Here is a 17,641-nt window from a genome sequence, read left to right as displayed (position 1 = left end):
TTGAACCATACTCTACTTTAAGTCTTTTCCATTTTTATTTTAAGTACACCTACAATTGAAATACATGGTAATATATTTTAGCTTGATTACAAATTACAAACTGTAGTCACTCCTAGCGCTTGACGTGATCCACATAGAAGTCTTCCCTGTCCTCCAGATTGTCCACATTCGTCTCCGCCGTATCGGGAAGGTATTTGTAGCATTCGCATTGTGGCGAACTCAGGGGCAACATGCCTGGGGCCACAAAGTTGCCCCCTCCCAAGGAAACCAGCGTTGACTCTGAGAAATTTCTCAAGGATTTCAAGCGGCATCTTAGAAAATGGGTGCAGCAGATGGCGGGCAGGAGGAGCAGGGAAAACAGAAAAAGCCAGAACCAAATGGCGTTCTAAAAAGGTATATAAAATGGATCAATTGTAAGATAATTACATAATATTAAAAACCTTGGGTATGAAACAAATTAATTATCATTAAATAACTAGCTAATGATTGCACCAATCACCATTAATTAATAATTATTATAATACTTGTGGAACTAAATACAAGTAAACTGCAAAACATTGTTCCGGGGAATTCCCCTAGACCCACCATTGGCTTTACAATCCGATTGCAGAGGTCGGTGTACTCCGCCTTGGCCTGATCCTCCTCTCGGACGAGGTGCTCACAGCTCCCCATCTGGCCCTTGGTAACCTCATCCACCACGCCAACGTACGTATCCAGGCTGGATTCCACGAAATCACTGATATTCCGGGCCACCTCGTCGGTAACCTTCTTGGCATCGTGTCGCAGGAACTGGTCACCCTGCTTGATCTTGGCCAGCAGGTAATTCAGGTACTTGGCAAAGGTAACATATCCCCCTGTGAGCAGCTCATCCAGTTGTTTTAGTGTTTTCAATAATTGTGGCACCATCTGCTTCAAGGGACGGTCCACGTTTTTTTCAACGGAAGCTACATAAGCCAATAACTGCCTGAGACTGCCTCCATTTTTTACAATCCTCGACAGTTTTATCAGTTTCGCGTTAAACAGGTACATAGAACCAGGTTTGGGATGCGGCAAAAGTTCAGGACATATTTGCCTTGTGAAGAGCTTGCTGTCATATTTGGCGAGGTTGCCCTTCAACAATTCTTGGGCCACCTTCGTCGCATTGGCGTGAATATATTGAAGGTTGTGCGGCAACGAAGCATTCTCCATTTTCTCTAGGGACTCACGGACATCTTTCATCATATCATCGCGTAGGCCATCCAGGTTATAAAACTCTTTTAAACCCAATGCATTGTACAAACTTTCATTGCGAACACAGCTGTGCAGGATATCCAAGGTCCTCAACATGGGCAGTGAACGAGAAAGGGTTATATTTTCTGGCAGATAGTCATTCGGATTAATGTATCTGTTGGCTAATTGCTGAGAGGGTTTCCTGTAAACAATAATGAACTTTCATCACACTTTTAAATATATTCATCTTATAAAATTATACCTGGAGCAAAAGGCTTCATAAATCAATGCTCCGTGAACCAAATAGAAGATCAGCAAAAAAATGCCAACCGAGAATAGGATAAATATAGCAATCAGGGTAATGCAGAGCAGCCAACTGGCCACCCTCGGACTGGACAGAGCCACCAGGAGACTGATGATCAGGAGAATCGGCACCAGCATCAACAACAGAATGATGCCCATCGTGGTTCCGTACCAAGATGATCCCAGTTTTCTCCGCAGGGTACCGGCAGGGGTAGATCTTCTTCCCTGATTTTCCTTGACCACCGCATTCTGATTCTTCTTCATCTCCTCGACGACTCCTTGTATCATTTTTAAGGATGCTTCGTATCGCTTTTGCAATTCCTTGGCTTTGGTTGAGATTAGAATGTTTTTAAGAAACTTCCAATGTTATACAGCTTACCGCCCTTTTCGAGACTATTCTTAATGGTGTTTAGTATGCCACTCATGTGATCTCTGATCGCCTGGGAAATCTGTCGCAATTGCTGAGCGGTCTTTTGCCGGTAAGTGACATACTTGCTGGCTAATGCATCTTGAACACCTTTAACAAGGGGTTTCGTTTGGGGTAACTTAAAGGTGGAAGGGTATGAGTTATATGTGATTAGCCAAACTTAAATATAACTAGATATTTTTAGAAATATGATCATTTTAAAACAAAGCTATTACATTGATCTTGCTTCCTTATTGACAATTGATAAAATAAATTGATGAACTTACTTTATGATATTGAATACATCCCCAGTCTATCTTCTTGATCTGGTTCTCACTGTAAAAATCTGTGCATGCTTTTTCCTTACAGGTTTTGGTTACAAATGCTGTGAGATCCTTTTTTACGCGTAGTAAACCTAATAAAGGTTGTCTATTGAAACATTAGATCTAACCAAATGTATTATCCTCACCTTGACGATACCTGGTTGCCAATTGTGCGGCCTTGGCTAACTCCTTATCAAACGATATCATAAGTGGCTTAACTTTTGTCATGTTCTTAAGGACATCGCTCAGCATTTCGATCTCCATGGCATGGATTTCCCCCCGAATATAGGACTCTGTAACATTAGGTTCATCCGCTATGGCATCTTCGATAAAATTCTGTAACTGATTGTAGTTGACAACATACAGTTGATGCATGTAATCAGAGCCGTTTTGGAATACATATTCTTCAGTTGACTTGCTGGAGTTACTTGGTTCGCATTCCGGTTTTTTAAGGCTTTTCAGGTTCTTATTCAGCTGCGTAGCCGCCACAATGGCAAAAATAAGAAATAAACTAGGGTATAACACATAATCGATCTGGGCTATGAGTAATACATCCATACTTACAGCATCAACAAGGCCAAAATCGCTAAAAGGATACCACAGCAGTAGCGAATGTTTTTGCTAGACTTTTGATCCTCCTTGCAGCGCGCACAACAGCAGGCATAAATTAATCTAATGGGAATTAGTTGTATGAATACTACCTCTTCAAAATACTAGAAACTCTCACCCAAGGATGGGAACCAGAAAAAAGAGTAGAAATAATATAGGGAGTAATATCTTTAGGCCTTGCTGAGTTGCCAAATACTCCGCCCAGTCATCCTTCACCGCCTTGGATCCAATGTCATCCCCATCTTTGCTTATGTAGCCTTTGGGCACCTCCTTGGAGTCTGAGACCACAGCGCCAGTGAAAAGATGAGGCACATACGTGATTGGACCCAAAGAATCCACATGCGTCGTATTGACCATCTTTCGATTTGATTTCTGATTCTAGATCCTTATTTTTTGGTCTGAACGTTCTGTAGTTTATCAAGGATCCCTGATCGATCAGAACATTATAAGGACGCAGTGTATAATTGGTCTGGCAATCAACCAATATGAGCCAGTGTTGGGATTCCAAACAATATAAGGACATGTCCAAATGTCATTCTTTCGAACTGTATTTATCAACAGGTATATATGATTATAAAGATAAAGATTGCTTTGGTTAAGAAGGGAAAAATGAAGTAGAGAAGCCGTTTAGAATTCTACGTTTTGAAAGATTTTAATCCGAAAGATGCATTTAACGAGCCTCAAGAGATCTATAGATCATTCAATAAATGATCTAACCAAGAACCAACCTTATAAACCCATTGTTTTCAAGACTCGCTTATTCGTACATAAAACCACTTGAAGTTTATTGACAAAATTTTGCAAACGACTGAGACAACCATCAACGGAGCTCGATGATTGACTGGCAACTGGGTTTTTGTGTTTTCCGGGTTCTTATTCGATAATCTTTACTTGCGCTCGGCAATATTGATACATGGTTACTTGACTTAAGCGGAAATCATTTAATGTACGTCAAATGTAAAATACAACATACATTCTTACTTGTATAATAATACTAAAATTATGTAATTGTGTAATCCGTACAATATGCTCGCGTGTCGGTTTATTTGTGTATGGTGTTTAATAGGTATTTTCGGAAACTTACAGCTTGCCCTTAGGTTCTAGACAATACAATTGGAAACGTTTAAATGCTTTAGGGTTGTTGCTCTTGCTTTTGGTTTTCACTTACTAAACTATGACAACGTGTTAAAATACGTATTACATTCAAGTATTCGTATCTCGAATCTGTAGCTGTTTAGGGTTTTTCATTGGATTGGTATATCAGTGTCCGAGTGCACAATTTGTCGGTTTTAAGGAAGTGTGTAGTGTTCGTATTGTTTCTAAAATAAATACATTAAATGCATTGAATAACTCCCAACTCTCCTGTTCTGCTCATTTCTAAATTAAAATGGCAGTTTTGGTATTGATCATATTTTGTTTTCCGCGATTTTGATTTCCTGGAAGTTTACAGATTCCATAAAGTGTTTGATCGGTTATTATTTATGTAGTTGCTTGCTAGATATTGTTTTGTTTTGTATCTTTGTTTTTTATTTTATTTTTTTTTTTTTTGGGTATGTCTCGCCTGCTCTGAGTGTGTGCATAATAAAATTATGAGATTCCTTAAAGCTTCTGCGGCCGTGCGGCCCGGCGAATGGCCAACTTCTTCAAGGGACTCATCAGATCCTACGCCTGCCGCTCGGCCTTCCAGCCCGGAGTCTCCAGACTCCAGAGTTCATTAAATGCTCCGGCCGGGACAATCCCCGCCGGATCCGTCCGATTCATCGTGCTCGTCTTTTGGCAACATTTTTTGTTTTGTTTCGTAAAGTAATCATAAAGGGGTATTTGAGAATTTTCGTATTTGCCCTCTTGCTTTGGCCCGCTCTTAATATTAACTATGTGTGGGTTCTTCTCCAGCTTTCAAGCTGCCAGGCGAATGGCAGATCTCCTGGCCGGGCCAAAGTGATAACACACGTGATGCTACAATACTACTTAATTAAATTATATAATTTCAGTTATCTTCTTGTTTACGCTTTTAACTAAAAGTACAGTCTCAGTAGGGGGTATATATGGGGGAAACGGGGGCAGTGGGCGTGAGGGTTCAAAATAAAATCATCCATGTTGCCACCTCCCGAACGAACCGTCCCGAGCCAGTCCGTCCGTCTAATCCTGCTCGGAGGCACCTGGATAGTAGTAGGGCGGCGGACGTTCGTACTCCGAGGATGGCGGCGCAGCTGGAGGATTGTGGTATCGTGGTGGCTCGTGGTCCCAGTGCCTGTGGAATGCAATTAAATCGAATTAGTCCATGGATAATATATGCAGGGCGTATATAATATTTATAGTGCGACCAATCACGCACAACACAGAAACACACAGAATGGGGCGCAGCAGTAGCTGCGATAATTCAGATTAGTTGGTCAACATAGATCGAACATCGATATGGAGTTAGTGGCTTTTGGTCATAGTAAAGCAATCTTTTATCGAGGAGGGGTTGTGGTCTTATTCGGTGGATAAGCTGGGGTCTTGTCTGGCCAGAGATCGAGTCCAGAAGTGTCTGTTACTTTGGAGCAGCAATCTACGAAAGCTTCTCCAATAAGCAATATAAATGAAACAAATATACTGAATATTTTCAACATAAAGGCGTTTTACGAAGCTTTTAAAAAGAATTAAGGAACATAATTATTCTTTAAATACCAGCAATGGGTAAATGTTTGTTCACTACCTTTTAGCCAATCAAAAATACAAACAAATGCAAATCAATGATAGTAAGGGAAAATTTTAACTCGCAAATTGAAACGAAAGGGGTACTAAGCAGTTGTGTAGGGGGTGGTTTCCAGTCTATTCACAAACAGTCGGAAATGTATTCGAATCGAGACTGCCGGGGAAGCACACCGATACCGATCGAATCTCTCAAAGGGCACATTACCGAGCTGAAACCAAAACCGATTAGCATTTGGGCCATGCCTAAAAGAAACCATCTGCCGCCAATGCCTTTGGCCGAGTGCCATTGGTCGCACCTTTAGCGCTAAATTAAACAAAATAAAAATTAGCGTTTTAGCTATTTAGCAGCGGTCTAAACGATCAAGGGAATCTGGATATCGATGCGGTCAGGCTAATTAATGGTCAGTGTTACGCGGCTATGATGCATTTACTATTGGAAGAGCATGTTGTTAACTCACTACAAGACTGTCTTAACTTGGAATATTTTATACGCACAAGATCAAAAAACTTAAATCTTAGAGCCCATTTCTCAATGTCATGTTAACATATGGCCTAATGCTGTTTGGGAAAAATTTAGTTTCTTAATATCTTGTTATGTTTATCGGACATCAAAGTTCAGGTTAAGTTCTGATTAAATTTGTGGGTCGACAAACCGAAACAGACACTTTAATTCTCTTTAAAGACTTCTCTTCTGTAAAATAACCAACACATTAAGAAAACAAATATGTCTGTTCGAAAAACGCAACTTTATGTTAACTTCTGAACGGAAACACACTATAGTTAACATGACATTGAGAAACCGGACCTTTAATTTATTAAAAACTTCTAATATTCATTATTTACATATTTTTTAAGGTAAACTGGCCCATTTTCAGGGAATTTAAGTAACTGCTCAGCTAAGACAGACTTTTAGATAGCGACTAATGATAGGAGAAGCATAGCTGGGAGTGGGATGACACTTACGTGGGCGCCATATCGTTGTAACGCATGCTGCTGCTGCCCGGGGCTCCGTCCCCTCCGCCGCCTCCGCGATCTGCACCAGATCGATTGCCCCGCGAAACGCTGGGCGAGGCGTCCTCATAGTAGTCCTGCTGTTCCCGTCGCCGCTCGTAGGCCTTGCGCCGCTTTTTGGGCACACTAAAAGGGGGAGGAGATGCAATGGCACAGAGGTAGACAAGATTAGAGGAGCTGCTAGCCAGATGGGTCAGACGGGTGACTGGATGATCTCTTACTTAGCCAATGGTACATGTTCTCGCTCGCGCTCACTATAAGCGTCGTACAGATAGTCGCTGCTGCGGGCGGGATGATTCGGGGTTAGCGGTGAAATGAGAAGAATGCGGACGATTTAGTTGTGATGCAAACGCTGAATTTTTTTGTTGCTACATGCATACACTTATAAGACAAATGCTGAAAGTTAATCAAGTAAAATCGAGTCCAACCCAAGGTGTTAGTCATTCTTGCGTTTGCTGGCGGCGAGATCGGGATCGGCATTCGAGTAGGTCACCTCGCTCTCGTCCCAGGCAACAGCATCGGTTTCCTCATCTTGGATGGCATCTTCGCCACCACCACCTCGAGTGGGTGCTCCGGCTGGACAGCCGCAGTAGGCCTGCTGCCCACCGGAGCAGCTAACGATTGGCGGTGGCACATACGGAGCACCCGTGCAAATGGGACAGCTTTGGGTTAGGGTGGTTACGGTGGTTTAGCTGGGATGCCTGAAATGCGAATCGGAGTAGACAAAGGACAACTCACCCGCCCTCGACAACGCCAGCAGCTCCAACGGTAGCCAGATAGGGATAGATCTTCTTGTACAGGCACATCAGGCGGTGGGCCACAAACAGGATGGGCAGGAAGAGCAGGGCGCACAGCAATATACCCACCCAGAATCCATTCTGTAGATAGAGTAGAGTTAGCATTCAAATTGGTAACACTTCAAATGTGGTAAGGCATAGAGCTGTAGTAATAAGACCTAAGACCTAATAACTCACAATGGGATCCACGATGCGGTGACAGATCAAGTCGACTCCACGATAATATATATACGATAGGGGTGCACAGTGTCCCACACTTTCGTTGGCCTCCTTTATAATCATATCGATGTACTCCTCTATTATTTGGTCAATGGTCTTCGTCAAATTCGCACCAAGGCTATTAATATACTCCTTGCCGCGCTTCTGGATGAACTCCTCGGAGCTGATTGCCGTGGCGGTCAATATTTTGATGGTGTTGGTAAAGTCGTGGTTCTCGTACGAAATCAGCTCGTCGATCTTCTTCAGATTGGCCCTCATCCTCTCCACCAGACTGGTGAGCTTCGGCACAAAGTTGCGATAGAAGGCCTTGGTGTTGAGGCCCTCGTTCCAGAAGGATACCTTGGCCCAGCCGTAGGCCGGGTACTCAAGATCGTTGGACAGCTTGTACAGCTGCTCGGACAGGGCGTTCAGGTTCATGGGCGTGAACTGGGTGCACAGACTGGGCATGTACAAGGAGCTATGGTACTTGGAAAGACTATTTTCCCGCGCTTCGTTCAAGTCCTCACGCTCTTCGTTTGTCAACAGTATCACATTGGACAGATCCTCATCGAATACCTTGACCGAATCCGGATCGTCGGCTGCATGGGTCATAACCTTGATGCGCGCCAGGTCGTTGATGTCGTATATGTTGTTCTGGCGCATCATCTCAAATATGGTCTGGTTGGCATGGCAGGCTTTGATGGCGCTCGACATTTTCAGCGGCTCCGACACGTCCTTGGAACCCTCTCCCGCGGGCAAGAAATGATGTAGATCAATCTTCGCGTCCAGTTGTCGGAACAGGGTATTGTTCTCCTGATCCCTCAGCGGAGCACAGGCACCCTGGTATGTCACCATGCCCAGCACAAAATAGAACAGTCCAACCAGAGCAATAAAGGAGAAAACACAGAATATCAACAAGATGGCTCTGAAAGTGGTAATGAAAATAATGGATTAGCATTTCAGGACATGATTTCATTGCATCTACTTACAGAAGAAGACAAGTGGCGCCAGTGGACTTGCTGCAGCACTCATCGCCGTATCCAGTTCGTCGTCGCCCAAAGCAGCCGCACAATAAAGCAAAGATCAGTATAAAAAGTACCTAAACAAATACATGTTTGTTAGTAAAAGCTTTTGTGACCTAAATCTATTAAGAGCAGTCCTACCAATAGAATGAGCAAGCACACAATCAAACTGACAACATTCCTATCGTGACCAAAGCGCTCGTAAACATCCTCAAATGACTTGGTCGAGTGCAGCGTCTTTATGTGAATATCACTTAGGACGCCCTCCACAATGTTGCGCACACTAGTAGCATGTTCGCGGAAGATGGTCCTGCCCTTGGTTAAGTCCCGCATCATGGGCGGCACCACGAAGGACATCTGCGTCTTCACCTTGTCGCTAACTTTCTTCAGTCGTGCAAGTCCCCTTTGGGGTATAACAAAGGTCTTCCTTTCAATTAAATCCTCCATTCCAGCAATGAAGGCCGTAGTGTTTGGCAGCTGTAAATAGGTTTAAGGTATAATATATGTCTGCCCACAATGAGTTTCTGTCGTACGCCGTCGAAGTGCAGACACTGTGAGGTATCAATGTGCTCGATATTGCTGTTGATCAGGAACTTCTGACACATCTGGAGCTGACAGAGATTGGCCACCGCAAAGTTAATATCTCGTTTGATGCCTCGGACACCTAAAAAAAATATTATTAATTGGTATTTTCGGTTATATAACATGTCCTTACCATCTCTTAGCTGTGAGCCATAGAACCGCAGGTCCTTCTCCATCTTGTCCACTTGTCTCATCAGATCCAGAGCCTCGGGCATATTCTCCAACACCCTCTCCATCTCGGCCAGTGAATTACTCTCCGATGTGTCGGAGAGATCCAAAAATATGTGCCTATGGGCATCTGAAAAGGGCCACGAAGTTAATATAAATCGCACAATATTATAATTAAGAAGTTTCCTTACGTGTTAGTTGATCTAGCACATGGGTCTCCATCTCCTCGTAGTTGTACATCATCAGATGGTAAACGTGATCGGCCACATCCTTCAGATAGGTGCAAGTGTCCTCGCTGCCGCGCTTCATTGTTTCGGAGGTCTCGGAAAATCCGCTGTCAATCATTTTGTTGGTCACAAAGGCGATAATGATGCCAAAGCTGTAGGATAGAAGATATACTGGGTTAGGATTATTCTACTTTTTATATAGCTGCCTTCACTTACATCAGTCCAATGATGAGGATCAGCAAACAGATGCCGCAACAGAAGCGCCGCTGGGCATCCTGTTTACTGGTACATGGAGGACATCCCTGTCGACATCTTCGGCAGCAACAGAAGCAACAATAGCAAACGCTGTGGGGGAAGGTATCATTAATGTTATTACCATAATACTCAAAATTGATAGAGGGGTCCAACACTCACGCAATAAACGGTATGATAATAATGAGCACCACGAGAATAAAAACCCAGACGAGAACCATCCAATAATGAGCCAACAGATCCCGCCAGTCGTTCTCCTCCACCTTTGGGCCCAGGGTCAACGTGTCCGCGTTTCTAACCACAATGTAGCCTGTAAATCAGATTGTGATCTATTAGATTATTCATCACAAGATCTTTAGAGCACTTTGCTCACCTTCTGGAATGGGCTCATCCCTGTCCAGGACCTTGTCATACAGAAAGTGTGTAAAATTGAAAATGGAGTTCATGGCCGACGTGGGTGGTGGTGGTTCCTTTGTGTAGTTGGTCGTCGGCCTGTACATGGTGTACTCCACGGGTGGCCAATGGGGCTGGCCGAGTTGTTCGTGCGTGGTGCCATGGCCCACATATCCCTTGCGCCAATTGCCGGGCACATCATCAACCACTTCCTGGGCGGTTGCTGGCCTGATTAGCGTGGCCAGGGCGAATCCAAAGATGGCCACACTCAGTCCGCATATGGCCAGGTAGGCTATCTGTCGTCTCCTCCGCTGTCGTCGCTTCCTGGAACGCATCGATTTCGACTTGACAGCGGCCAGGGGCTCCACTGTGGCCGCCACTTGACTCATTGCCGGCTGCTTTTCGAAGGACCTCGGGTCTGGGCGAAGCTTCTTCAAACTGACTAACGTGCTGAGCTGCTGCTCTTGATCGTGTTCCCTTCGGTGTAGTAGCCCACACCCATTTCACACGTCAGTGGCCTGTAAAATAATAATTAATGCAGACAATTAAAATAAAGATCTATAGGAGGTGTATTATAATTAAAGACGAACCAACCCAGCTCTAAGAAATATCTACCAAAGTTTATCTCCTTAACAAAAACACCCATCGAATTAATCTTTAATCTCAATTCCTTCGGTATTTTTAAATGGAAATGGGAGGGCCAATGGCATAGCTGAATGAATTAAGAACAGAGCAAAGACAGAGCAGAGCTCACACCCTAATGGAACAGTGGCATGTCCTCGTCCAATAATAAATGCGTGGCCGGGGCAATAAAATATATTCGCCTCTTGGTGTGTCCAGGCAAATGGGACATAATCCCATCCAGGGCTTGGAATAGGATTGGTTTTACATCGCATTGCGGAGACTAACACACACCCAGAGGCACTCTCACATCCACTTGACATCAATTAAGGTCAATAAAAGCCGAGAAGATGACAATGGGTTGAGGCATTAGCTGCTGCCCGAGAATGCCATCCAGTGGCGATACAAAGGACTGAGGCTTTGGCACATTGCCATTGCCCAGTGCTGGCAGGTGTTATCTCCCCGTCGAGGAGGTGAAAGTCCCTTTGGCTACGGGTTGAATGCACTTTTCCGGGGGCATCATGAGTCACCCACCAGCCACCGTGCAAGTAAACATTGCGTGCCAGTGCCGCCCTTGCATAATTACCCAAAACTATCAAATAACTGGCTTAGAGAAATATTCAAAACGGGCAAAGCTAATGCAAACGGTAGAAAATAAAATATATATTTCGTAAAAATAAAAAATAAAAAAAATGTACATGCCCCGAGTGAGGCTCGAACTCACGACCTTAAGATTATGAGACTTACGCGCTGCCAACTGCGCCATCGAGGCATGAACACTGTGCCGGCAAAAAGCGGACTTGTGCGAAAGGTTCTTACATGCATATCTACATAATAATGCTTATCCTATAAATAAATATATGTAAGCTATGTTATGTATGTGCTAATTGATGGGCCTATGCGACATGTTTGTTTAAAATTACCTGATAAAGAATTTCTCTAGTCTATTCTTATCGTTGTAAAATCAGGAAACGTTATCTTGTTGGACTCAATTGAAAAACGATTTCGTTTGTAGAATAGCCATAAATAAATGTTTGTTGTCATTCAAATCACTGATTAATAACAATTATTGGCTTTGGAAGTGATAATAGAAAATATAAACACTTTTTTTATTTCCTAATCTTTAGGAGAAGGTATGATTGTTTCTAAAAAATATGTCAGAATACTTTTGCAAATTTCTATTTAATTAGGGAAATTAATCTCAAGACTCAAGACTCAAGACTTTTTCAGTTTTTAATCACAAGATTACTTTAGGACTTCACAAAATATTTTAAAATACAAAGAATTCGTACAATGATTCACTTCCTAACTCATTTTTTTATACTTATCTTAAAATTGTTTGTCTGCAAGGGCACTACATAATTTGATTAATAAGGCTAATTTTTGTGACTGGCGACATTATATTTTCTTTTTCGTAAACAATATGCTGACTGGGTTTTTGGGAATGCACTGCCTACTCACTATAATATTTCCCAGATACATAGATCTGAAGAATGAGTGTGCTCATTTGATACCCGCCACTGGCAACTGTAGATTTATGGCCATCGGGTCGAGCAACAAGCAGCAGTTACACTCATCGACTGTCTTTGCACAACAGGCACAGCATAGACAAAGAAATCGAAAAGTTTAATGAACTTTGTGGGCGACTGCTGGACAAGAAGGGCTGACGCCGAGTCGAGCGGCCAAGGGTCTGCCCCTCGACTCGACGGTTTTCCATGGCATTATGCTTTATAGTGTGTGGCAATGTTCCCTTGGCCCCCGAAAACACTACACCACACAGCACGACAGCACAGAATGTGTCGCAACAACACTATATATATATATAAACCTATTCGGAGCACTGCATTGCCGCCTGCTTATCTCGAGGTTGTCCCTCGTCTTTTTTTCCAAGCTTACTTTCCGGAAAGAGCTGGATTACCAGGCGTGTTGATGGCTGGTGTAAAAATAGACGTTTGCCACGGCTTGCGGATTTGCGGATTGCACCTGCTGACAGGGCCTTAATGGCTGTCCAAACAGGCGGACGAGTGTTCGGTGGTGTCGATTGCGTATACGCAGCGTTGTCTGGCTGGGAGCAAACTAAAGGCGCTGGAAAAACGATGCTCCATTTGCTGCTCCGCTATGCTGCTGCTGCCGATGCTGTGCAGAAAATTCTCTATACCCATTGGAGGGGAGCAGCCTTTGAACGGCCTTGACACGCGCCACACGCTGCGGGCTGCGAACTGATGGTCTTTTCTCTGGCCCGAAGATTGGATTTCCCCACTGCCAAAATCTAAATCCGACTTGGAAAAGGCAAATACTTAGTACAAAAGCATGGCCAGAGGTCGTGTCTCCTCAGCAATTTGAGAAAACAAAACAATTTGCAGCCTCGGCTTTTTGGGAGGACATCATCCGGATATAAAATCAGGGACATGCGCAGTTGGGATCTGCAAGGATGCTGCACTCCCTCGAACAGTGGGCGGAACAGGCAAAAGGCTCGACAAGGCCACACGCAAAATGCCCTTAATTCCGGTTAGAGTTCATATTTACACAGTGATAAAATATGACACCAATCATATGATATTTGTTTTTAAGATCCAGAGATCCGCCACCTCCTTAAAAATTAATAATATCTATTAGTATTCGAAACGCAAGTAAAACGTATTGTCCAACTGCTTTTGCATCAGTACAATATGGTTATTAGTTCAATTCGTTAAAACACTTGTTTCTAAAATTGACTTTTTATTCGCTCAAGAACATACTTCTTATACCTTTCCCAGATTTTTTGCATGCATTGTAAATTTGCCAAGAAATCATTAAATAAGAAATAAGAACATTTTCCGGAATATGAACTGTTTTCCACGGCATTCCGAAGGTAAACAAATAAATAAAATGAAAATGTAAGAATTGCGGCCTTAATGTGCCTACCTACTAATAAAATTTTTATTTACTTAACTGGCTGGAACGCAAAAGCAAAGTAATCATAATATTCGGGTAATAAAATTTAAACAATTCCTGGAAAGTGGGATTTCCAAACTGTTAATTTGCAAACACAAGAAGTCGTAAAAATGGTCTTAAAAATACTAAGATATTTGAAAGTAACCAGATTCAGATATTATCTTGCTAAAGTTATCATCTTTACTGTCTATTTACTAAAAACAATAAAATGGGGGTAATAAAACGTATACAGTTCAAGTAAAGTGAGTTTCGCAATCGGTTAATTTGCAGAACAAACGTTGTCGTAGAATGAATCAAAATAAACTAGATTATTCAGAGTCTTTAACGAGCTGTTACGATCACAATATACCCATTGTCGTCATTGAGTATCTGGTATCGTAATAAAGTTTCCCTTTTAGGTAATGTGAGTTAAAGCTTGTGACAAAGGCAACAATCCATTTCTTGAAATTGAATGGGTTTCGCCTGTTCCACCCCGGCTGATTGAATCCAACTGGTTTTGTTATTTTTTGTTTGCGCCCAGAAGAGAAAGTTCGCAAAGTTAAACAAACTTATTTGGCGATACCCGTATTGGGTCACAGGCACTGAGTAATAGAACCAGTGACCACTGTATCTGCGGAAACGCCAAGTGCAAGATACTTAAAAATCTGCTGGCGGCTAAATCAGCAAAAAGTGGAATCCGAACACGATAGACTTAATGACGGTTGCTTATGGCTTGTATAAACAAAAGAATTAAATACAAAGTGAAGGTTGAATTAATAAAAACAATTTCCTCCATCTATACAGAGTCGCAATCAATGTCAGTCTTGCAGCAAAAGTGCCGAGTGGTAAATAAATATTTCACAGAATTCACATGAACGTGAAAAATGTGCAGTACTTCATGGAATTTAACATAGCTATGACCTTTGGTAATTTAAACAATTTAGATGACTAGGGTACACAAATTATTTCCGAGTTGAGGGATTATTATAACAAATTGTCCTATGGAAAAACAAAATAAATAGAAAATCATTAACCACAAAATTCACTTAGTAAATATAAATAATATTAATAAATAGAATGAAAATAATATCTTTTTAGTTGAAAAAGAATGTCTAGTACTAAAGGTTGGGTAAAAACTTGTTTACACTATCATAAAAAATAACTTCAAGAACTTAAACAGCAATGATCTTTTCTGATTTAAATAATCATATGTAATAAAGAAATGAGGGCAACATTTTTAAAGCAGGGACACATCTGAGATAAGACTCAATGACAGCGGATGCAATAATTCATCTTCAAAATAACAAGTTGAAAAGGCGTGATTAATCAGATTATAAATATCAACTTTTCCCAAGAAAACTGCAACTAATTTTTCGACTGATTGAATTGAGAGCACACACATCACAGCATCTCATTCCAATTGGGACCGCCTCCGCCAAGTGACATCCAACAACGAATTTGGAACAGCCGGCGGAGAAGTCCATGGACGGGGTTCCGAGGCGAAAGATATCGCAAGAGAACAGGTTGCCCTGCCGATGGAGTGAAGTCGTGCCAAAGCAAAAACTCGTTTCTTGTGACTCACTACCCAGATATAAGACCGCAGAAAAATGGGCTAATCACACAAGCAGATACAAAGTAAACTTCTTTAGATGAAAACTGAACGAATGCAAACAAAGGAAGTCGGGTAATGCAGATGGAGAAAAGGGGCGGAAATGAACAGAAAAGTCTGACAAAAAGGGTTGGGACGATCGAGAAGTTGTTCGCTCTACTCGACCGAAGAAACGGAAGCCATATACACTGACAGAAACGAAAGATACGTGCCCAATGATGGGTTATATCATCTTGATTCTCTGACGTTGAGTCAGCTTATTTGCTAAATGAATCTGATATGAAGGTTGGCACTCTCTTGCCCGGTTATCCAATAGCTTATCATATTGCAAACCTTGACTTGGGTCTATTTTCGGTTTGTTCTCGGATTTACAGACAGACGCTAGAGATCCACTCAACCGGTTAGCGTCATATGTTTTCCATTTTGCTTTGCCGTATTTGATTAATGATTCTGAACCATGGGTTAGCCGAGCTTATCTCTACGTTTTCTTGTAGATAAATATACTGGTTTTATGTTGGTTTACTTTTAGATTAAAAGAGGCTAAATATATAATATTAATAAGTCTGTGCTTGGGTTCTGAAACTGAGGCATTATACTTGATTATTTATAAGCAGGTTTGTCACTTTCATAACATTATCGTTTATTGTTTATTTGGGGATTGTGAAATGTCATTCGAAGAATCAGCATTTGCTTTTTTGTTATTAGAGATTTTTACGGTAATCTCTAAAGGTCATTTGACATTTGATTTATTTGTCATTCTATTATTATCGGAATCGATGGAATTCTCCCAATTGTTTTAAAATGGAAATATTTCAATTCCTATTTACCCCAAATTGTACATAAACAAGAGTTATTTGATTAAGAACTGCTGCTAACTAGAATTTTTTTTATGATGTGGCATGAAATTTTGCTTATTCAGGCAGAATCTAATGTGTGCTGCTCTTTTTTAGAGTCCGCTTCCGAGTTCTGTGAAGTGTGTGGCTGGGAAATCATAGAATAGACCCAAAACTCTATAAATACACGGATTCCACTCGGTTGGGTGTCGTTTCCACCACACGCATCTGTATCTCAGGTCAGGGATGTGTGTGCATGTACTATATAATGTATCTGCGGGTGCGTGTGTATATTTCAGCGGGTGTTCCTCTTTTTTGAGTGTTTTGTATCTCATAGAGCAATTAGTGCAGTGCCGCACATTAATTATGCACACCGCCGCCAGGTGGGAATTCTGGGCGAGATGGGTGGATATAGCTTATAATTGGAGACAGGAAGGGACCCTACACCCACTAATTGAATAACTCGGTTGGGTAAATTGAAATAAACAGAATAAATGAGCCGACGGACGGACACTCACCAACATCGACAACCGCCGCCTAAGCCAATTAAGCTGGCCTTTGGACTCGGGTTCGGGTGGAAGATGATGTCCAAATATGCCTTGTCCAAATCCAATTAGCCGTAGGATCCAGCGATCCCTCTCAGTTTCAGATCCAGAGGCCCCAGATGCTGTAAGGGAAGCGGAGTATGGGATTTAGATGGGTTCCTCCTGGGTAACGTCGCCGGGGATTACAATAAAACACCCAATTTGGAGAGCCAAGAGTGCAATTTGCTCAGCTCTACTGGTCAAAATATATGGCAATTCGACTGAATAACGTTGGTTTGGGTTCAAAAACAAAATGTTGTTCGTGTTTTTGTGTAAAATTCCAGTCGAATTTGGGTTAATATTAACAGATAAATCATAACCGATGGGAAAGTTCTTTGAGTTGAACGAAGAAAAAAAAACAACTCCGAATTCAGGTCGCTGGCGCAGTGAGGTCTTCCCAGTTCTTCCAGCTTCCAATGACCCCTATGGCCTAATTGGAGTTTTCCCAAGTAAAGCCCTTGGGAATTATGGATATTTATTAATCCGCAGTAAGCCGTTTAACCGATTTTCAACCGAGAACGCACAGATAACGTGTATATGGCTTTATTTGTATGTATCACTGCACTGCACCGCCCTTTCGAAACATTCTGCCTTTGTTTTCCGTTTTCCGTTCGCCTTTGCTGCCCAGTTACACCTGGCGTTTGTTGTGATTTTCACTCGCTTTTCATATTTTCCCGTACTAGTAGGCGTGGCCAATCGAATTTCAGTCACGCGAAGGCACGCTCCATTCAGACTAGATCCGCCTCGGATATTCACCTTTTCTACTTCAATTTTATCCGATCGAAAAAACTTCGCATTTCAAAGTAGTTCTGACTCAGTGTGACCGCGGACTTAAATGTAATTAATACCGATTATGAGAAATATACCTTTTATACTATTAAAGA

General features: G+C 42.1%; 2 protein-coding genes and 1 non-coding gene across 6 annotated transcripts; all 3 read right to left on the bottom strand.

The window, feature by feature from the left end:
- Window positions 1-111: 111 nt before the first annotated feature.
- Window positions 112-3,413, bottom strand: LOC119553520 (prominin-like protein). The gene is given in 9 exon segments (XM_037863943.1): window positions 112-385; window positions 586-1,411; window positions 1,472-1,838; window positions 1,892-2,057; window positions 2,206-2,333; window positions 2,388-2,752; window positions 2,806-2,913; window positions 2,969-3,198; window positions 3,200-3,413. Coding segments are annotated over 9 exon segments (2,637 nt in total). The 5' UTR covers window positions 3,374-3,413; the 3' UTR covers window position 112.
- A 1,394-nt stretch (window positions 3,414-4,807) lies between these two features.
- On the bottom strand, window positions 4,808-17,587 carry LOC119553055 (prominin-like protein). Of its 4 annotated transcripts, XM_037863167.1 has the most exons (15): window positions 17,514-17,587; window positions 16,692-16,840; window positions 10,178-10,715; window positions 9,967-10,114; window positions 9,769-9,897; window positions 9,517-9,704; window positions 9,291-9,455; window positions 9,109-9,239; window positions 8,717-9,052; window positions 8,543-8,652; window positions 7,533-8,478; window positions 7,297-7,436; window positions 6,780-6,839; window positions 6,511-6,684; window positions 4,808-5,101 (listed from the first exon to the last, which is right to left on the bottom strand). In XM_037863167.1, the coding sequence occupies exons 3-15, from the start codon at window positions 10,584-10,586 to the stop codon at window positions 4,990-4,992; spliced, it is 3,048 nt and encodes a 1,015-aa protein (XP_037719095.1). In that variant the 5' UTR covers window positions 10,587-10,715; window positions 16,692-16,840; window positions 17,514-17,587; the 3' UTR covers window positions 4,808-4,989. The 4 variants fall into 4 exon arrangements, with proteins under 4 accessions (XP_037719095.1, XP_037719097.1, XP_037719096.1 ...); XM_037863169.1 differs by lacking the exon at window positions 6,780-6,839; XM_037863168.1 differs by lacking the exons at window positions 16,692-16,840; window positions 17,514-17,587 and adding an exon at window positions 12,715-12,868.
- Window positions 11,518-11,590, bottom strand: Trnam-cau. The gene has a single exon. It is a non-coding gene; the product is annotated as a tRNA-Met (tRNA).
- Window positions 17,588-17,641: the final 54 nt, after the last annotated feature.

The sequence above is a fragment of the Drosophila subpulchrella genome, chromosome 3L (assembly GCF_014743375.2).
Source record: "Drosophila subpulchrella strain 33 F10 #4 breed RU33 chromosome 3L, RU_Dsub_v1.1 Primary Assembly, whole genome shotgun sequence".
Lineage (NCBI taxonomy): Eukaryota > Metazoa > Arthropoda > Insecta > Diptera > Drosophilidae > Drosophila > Drosophila subpulchrella.
Note: the sequence above shows the minus strand (reverse complement) of the source record. Positions and strands in the feature narration are given on the sequence as shown.